The sequence below is a fragment of the Homarus americanus genome, unplaced genomic scaffold (genome assembly GCF_018991925.1).
Source record: "Homarus americanus isolate GMGI-L3 unplaced genomic scaffold, GMGI_Hamer_2.0 scaffold11022, whole genome shotgun sequence".
Taxonomy (NCBI): domain Eukaryota; kingdom Metazoa; phylum Arthropoda; class Malacostraca; order Decapoda; family Nephropidae; genus Homarus; species Homarus americanus.
This window is the reverse complement of record NW_024737068.1, coordinates 6,396,547-6,403,563: the sequence shown is the minus strand read 5'-3', so window position 1 is coordinate 6,403,563 and position 7,017 is coordinate 6,396,547. Positions and strand designations below refer to the sequence as shown.

Genomic DNA, 7,017 nt, shown 5'->3' with positions numbered 1-7,017 from the left:
CCCCTCAAGATTGTGAAGTGAATAAAAGCGTAAAATAGAATAATGCTTAAGTGGCTGTCATTTTCTTTTCATAGAAGAAATATATAATATGAAACTTTTTTAATTTTAAGAAGCTTATACAAAATTCTTATTAATACCTCATTCCATAAAAACTGACATTTAAAACGTTTAAAAATAGATCAATTATAATTGGACGACATGAAGAACGGATATGTAGTTATGGAGTTAAATTAATTATCTTATAAACTTCATAATTAATAACATGCAATTAGAAATCAGGTGACCTTCGTAGCACTTAATTACCTACTAAGAATCAGCCACTAATTAAGTCACTTTACTGCTATTATGAGTAAATGGTAAATGACATAACTATATGGCAATTCTATGTAATTGTTCAGTGTTGTAGTCCAAGAGTCTCAAAGGTGTGGGTCATGTTCAGAGACCTTCCTTCGTTCATATTTGATGCTGTTGGTCAGACAGTTTGGCTTTAAGTTTTTAGTTTTATGTTACTTTTGGTGGTAGCTATCGTTATAAGTTGTTATTGTTATCATTTATGGATGTGTTAGGAAAATTACATATCTTTAACACGATAATAATAATAATAATAAATAATAAGACCTTTTAATTGAGGAACATACAATTACCTTGGTGGACAAACCTAATGAGAAATACCTTTTATCACTACAAACGGATAACTTAATAAATGCGTCAGTATATCGTCCCCAGCAATTAGTATCATTAACTTGTACTCTAACCAGGAGAAAAATTAAACTTTCTTAAACCATCGAAAATGTTGTCTGGCGTAAAAACTAAACCATGAGGTTGATGTGTTAATGACCCTCTTGGTAGCCACACGAGCTACTCTACGCTAACAGAAAACTCACAGACAATTGTAAACATTTCTCTTGATGTTTAAAGCGTTTACCTGTAGCCGAAAGATAATACCTTAAACACGGTGCTTAATAACCCTCGTAGTTAAATCACTCATAAACAAAAACAAACTATTAACTGGTACAATATATCGTCATTAATAAAACACACATACAAACAACAACAGTTAAAAACGCTGTGTAGTTCTGAGTATTGTGGGACAAAATTGCCATTTCATTCACCCACCAGCAATCACAGAGTTGTTTAGTGTGATTACTTTCATTCATTTATAATTACCGCCAGTTAGAGATGTGAACTATGTCATATTAACACTCATTAGGTCTACTGATGACGTCATTGATGTCAAGGCTAATTAAGCCTAGTGATGACGTCATTAATACTAACACTCACTGATTTAAGTAAAGTTGAGAATTAAAAGTTTTAGAACTATTAAAGCTAATTCCTTTAATTACACATTACTTCTTCCCCCAATATTCCTCGCTCTCATAGCACCAGTGTCAGTGGCAGTAATTGAGTGAAGTTATTTGTATTTTGGCGATAACCTCAGTTAATTATCCGTGACCTTCTTTAACCCGGTTGGGGGTCATATACAGTAGTTTGAACTATGTAAAACCTCATTACCGTTAGTATTACTGTGACCTAAGAGTACCTGTGACCTCTACTAGTGACCTGGGATTACCTTTGGCCTCGCGTTGTGACTTGGGATTACCTTTGGCCTCGGGTTGTGACCTGGGATTTCCTGTGACCTCGCTTTGTGACCTGGGAATACCTGTGGCCTCGCGTTGTAACCTGGGATTATCTGTGACCTCTCCTAGTGACCTGCGATTAGCTGTGCGAACTTAGGATTACACGAGGCCTCTCCTGGTGACCTAGGATTACTTGAGGCCCTCTCCTGGTGACCTGGGATTACACGAGGCCTCTCCTGGTGACCTGGAATTACCTGAGGCCCTTTCCTGGTGACCTAGGGTTACCTGAGGCCCTCTCCTGGTGACCTGGGATTACCTGAGTCCCCTCCTAGTAACCTGGGATTACCTGAGGCCTCTCCTAGTAACCTGGGACTACCTGAAGAAGATGTGGAGGCTGGCAGTAGCGAGTGTCGTGTTGGCCCTGACCGCCGGTATGGAGATTAAGAGAAGTTAGTGCCGAGTTTATTACTGTATCTCTCTATTCCCTATATTTATCTCAATATCTCTGTCTATATATCTATCTCCCTATCTCTATCTCCCCATTTCTGTCTCTTATCTCCCTATTTCTATCTCTTTATGTGTATGCATGAATGTTTGTCAGTCTGTGTACGTGGATGTTTATTTGTCTTTCCGTGAGTGTGAATGCTTATCTGTGTGTGTGTGTGTGTGTGTGTGTGTGTGTTCTCCATTGTTAGCCTTAGATCAGGAGCTTCTCTTACTGGCCACTCAGAGGACGTAACATATTGACCAATTAGACTGCTTGATTTATTAGCCATTCAGAGAGCTTGACATACTGGCCACTAACGAGCAAGACACATTGTTCGCTAAAAGAGAGTGGTTTATAGGCCACTCAGAGAGCATTCAGTCATTACACCACTCAGAGTTTGGCTCACTGGCTACTCAAACTGGTTGGTTAGAAGGCTTTTACTAATGAGCCACTCAGGGGGATGAATTACTGGCCACTCAGAGAGCATAGCTTATTAGGCCACTCATGGTGTATTTATGAGGTAGCATCACTACAGCATCTGTCCACGGTTGCTAGTTAGTTTATTCTTCATGTTGAGGTGTAGTTTATTCTCCCTTATGACATGTAGTTTATTCTCCCTTATGACATGTAGTTTATTCTCCCTGTTGAGGTGTAGTTTATTCTCCCTTATGACATGTAGTTTATTCTCCCTGTTGAGGTGTAGTTTATTCTTCCTGTTGACATGTAGTTTATTCTTCCTGTTGACATGTAGTTTATTCTCCTTGTTGACATGTAGTTTATTCTCCCTGTTGAGGTGTAGTTTATTCTTCCTGTTGACATGTAGTTTATTCTTCCTGTTGACAAGTAGTTTATTCTCCCTGTTGAGGTGTAGTTTATTCTTCCTGTTGACATGTAGTTTATTCTCCCTGTTGAGGTGTAGTTTATTCTTCCTGTTGACATGTAGTTTATTCTTCCTGTTGACATGTAGTTTATTCTCCCTGTTGAGGTGTAGTTTATTCTTCCTGTTGACATGTAGTTTATTCTTCCTGTTGACATGTAGTTTATTCTCCCTGTTGAGGTGTAGTTTATTCTTCCTGTTGACATGTAGTTTATTCTCCCTCTTGAGGTGTAGTTTATTCTCCCTGTTGACATGTAGTTTATTCTCCCTGTTGACGTGTGGTTTATTCTCCCTGTTGAGGTGTAGTTTATTCTCCCTGTTTAGGTGTAGTTTATTCTCCCTGTTGAGGTGTAGTTTATTCTCCCTGTTGACGTGTAGTTTATTCTCCCTGTTTAGGTGTAGTTTATTCTCCCTGTTGAGGTGTATATCTTTTTTGCGGATCATTTTTCTTCATACTTTGACTCTGTTAACATGAAATGAGGAGTGAATGGATGAGTGGAATTTTTAGCTGAATTTGAAATGGAGTGTGTGCGTGTGTGTTAAATTGTATTAGTAATATCTATAATACTGTATCCATGTTTTTGTTAACGTCGATGATATATCAGTTTAAATACAGAGGAACCGATACGATCCACAGTATATACAGTATTTATTATTTACAGCATTGAACCTGAAGTATGTGTGTGTACAATTACAATGTATATTACTATCTCTTGCTCTATGACTGTTGTTGTTGTATCTGGAGGTTTACGTGATGCAGTTAACATTAAGCGCTGTTTATTTGAGCTAATTCATACAATATGCAACTTTTATACGTCAAATATATTGGAATTATGTGTATGTGTCTGTCTACCGTATGCAGGTGTGTCTACGGCCGGTGTTTATGAAGCAGGGCTCGTGAGTGTAAAGTCCATCTGTAACATGCGACTTTTAAAACAAAATCATGTGGGTGTTCTTGTTGTTTTTGTGTCTATAGGTGCGTTTATATTTTGTATCTTTTGTTGTTGTTTTGTTATTGGAGTGTGTTCATTTTGTTCTGTTGTTTTAATGAATCTGAGTGTGTTTATAATTTGTTTGTTTTTTCGGTTGTTTTAATGTTTTTGAGTGCGTTCATAATTTGTTATTTTGTGTATTTGCGTGCGTTTTTTTTTCTCGTGACATTTTGATATATTTGAATTCTTCTTATAATGTATTTTAGTGTGTCATAAATGTCTTTGCTTTTTGTAGTTATTGGTGTTACTGTTTTATTATTGTTGTTGTTTTGATATGCTTGAATGCGTGAATAACTGAATCTTTCTAGCACAGTTCACAACCTTTTAGTTTTTATCACTGAACACAAACCATTGAAAATCCTAACTCATCGATGTTATAATATTTTACTACGCGTCATAAATTAAGATCTTTGGCCACAAACAGGTAAAGATTAAAGGAGATTTATATGATTTTTTGTTTTTCAATTTTTTTCAGTTTCTCTTCAATTTTATTACTTATATAAATATGCTGTTTATCTATTTTGGTTCTACGTTACGGAAATTATGGTTTTTATATAATTAACTAAGTATAAATGTGAAAGCTTTGATATATATATATATATATATATATATATATATATATATATATATATATATATATATATATATATATATATATATATTTATTTATGATCTTTAAAAGATATTTTATACGACTATGTGGGAAAGATTCTCTGTCTGTCTCTTGAATTACTTTTGAATCTTTCTCTCAGTCTCTGGTTCGATTTATCCTTAATGAATAGGGGTTCAGCCACTCTATTTTGGGCTTTAACCACTTTACTGTAACCTTAAACCATCCGATTTTGGGCTCAAGCCACTCTAATTTGCGTTAAGGTACTACACTTTACGTCAAGCCACCCCACTTTCCTCCAAGCCACCCCACTTTACGTCAAGCCACCCACTTTACGTCATGCCACTCCACTGTAAACTCAAGCCACCCCATTTGAAAGTCCATCTCGCTGATTATGCATCAAATTGTACAATCTAGGTGACAATCTTACAATAACCAAGCTACATCACAACCACTACTATTAATCACACTAAAACAATCTTTGAATCCTGATTTTATTTTTCTGGTCTATTGATATACTTTCTCGGCGAAATTATAGTAGTCATATATTGAACTTAAATCAGCAACTATGATATATTCAGTAAAATAATGTTGGTATACCGTTAGTAAATATTGTAATAATGTTTGCTAACCAGTTCGTAATATAGGAGATTTCATTTTCAAATACATCCTTGTGTGTGTTTATTTGTAATCTAGAGTCGCGTCATGTACCCACAATGGATAAAAAAAATGGTTTCAAAAGCTCCAGGAACCATCATCTGTCATCTGGAATTAAAAAGTCTAAGAGACGTCAACGCTGTTCTCAACCGGTACAAGTTTTGGGTCTGGCGTCTTGCCTTAAACATTTATCTTATGAGTAATATTTTTTTATATATTAACCTCAGTAATTATCTAGAGTAGTGGTGAGCATTATGATATCATTGACCTGTTGTGGTGAGTATTATGGTATTGATTTGTCGTGATGAGTGTTATGATATCATTGATTTGTTGTGATGAATATTATGGTGTTGATTTGTTGTGATGAGTATTATGGTGTTGATTTGTTGTGATGAGTATTATGGTGTTGATTTGTTGTGATGAGTATTATGGTGTTGATTTGTTGTGATGAGTATTATGGTGTTGATTTGTTGTGATGAGATTATGGTGTTGATTTGTTGTGATGAGTATTATGGTGTTGATTTGTTGTGATGAGTATTATGGTGTTGATTTGTTGTGATGAGAATTATGATATCATTGATTTGTTGTGATGAGTATTATGATATCATTGATTTGTTGTGATGAGTATTATGATATCATTGATTTGTTGTGATGAATGTTATGATTTATATGATTGCCGTTCTGGTTCACAGCTTCTTAGTCATTTATGATTTTCAGTATAGTTGTGTGTCCATGTTGTGTTGTATTGGATCAATTTTAAGTAATCCGTTGAAGAAATAATTAGGTTAGACTCTCCATCCGTTAATCAAAGTGGCATAATCAGGTCTTGGGGTTGGCGATCACGTCCCTCCACTCTAAACGCTTTCAGGTTATTTTGACTGATTTTGAATAGGCTGACTCACCGTACTACTACTACGACTACTACTACTACTACTAATAATAATAATACTTCTACTACTATACTACTACTACTAATAATAATAATAATAGACTCCCCTGCTCTTTATTCACTCTTAAAAGACAGTAATTACACATAGCAGTTACCGTTGTGATGACTACTATAATTTGTATATAAGGTTCGAAAACATCATTAGCGTAGTAATTAGTGACGTGACTGGTGTTCCTTACCGTTGATTACCTGGTGATAATATTATCTGTCTTGACAACCGCGGCTATTGTGACTTATGGCATGTAATTTGAATGTGTATTTTAAGGGAGATAATTAATTTTGTTACATATTTTTATTTATTTTTCATTTATTTATTTATTTTTATTATATGGTGGGTTCAGCTCTCAGTCTGTTTTTACCAGAGTGTAAAATTAACATAATTAATATTTACTAAGTGATCATTTATGGGAGTAGGTGAGAGTTAATGAATCTTAATTTAACCCAACCATAACTTAATTAGACCCTGACTTAACTAAACCAAGGGTTAACCAAATCCTAACTTATCCAAACTAGCTACGTTAGATTAAAATAGGCTTTGGTTTAGTTAGGTTTAGGATATAATTACAATAGGTTAAGGATAAGATAGGCTAAATTAGATTAGGATAAATTATATTAGATTAGATTAAATTAGGTTGAATATGTAATCTATGAAGAACGGTGTAGTTTATTGTATCGGAGAATTCTGAACACGTATGTCCTGTTCATTCTAACACCATTTAGTGTCACACCATTTGTACCAGTGTTATTCTATACCTTGTACCCAGCGATGACAAATTGAGATCTGGACACTTGATTTTGTGACCATTTTCTTTATTTCTTCTTATTTTTGTTTTTACTTTCAGTGTTTATTTCATGTTTATTATCGTTA

The 7,017-nt window shown here is 34.9% G+C and overlaps 1 protein-coding gene across 1 annotated transcript; it reads right to left on the bottom strand.

Annotated features, from left to right (window-relative positions):
* Window positions 1-2,593: 2,593 nt before the first annotated feature.
* LOC121873064 (involucrin-like) lies at window positions 2,594-3,385 on the bottom strand. The gene has a single exon (XM_042376380.1). The coding sequence runs from the start codon at window positions 3,383-3,385 to the stop codon at window positions 2,594-2,596; it is 792 nt and encodes a 263-aa protein (XP_042232314.1).
* Between the last annotated feature and the right edge of the window lie 3,632 nt (window positions 3,386-7,017).

Coding starts and splice junctions, on each gene's coding strand:
- LOC121873064 (XM_042376380.1), bottom strand. CDS start 3,385: ATGATCCGCAAAAAAGATATACACCTCAACAGGGAGAATAAACTACAC.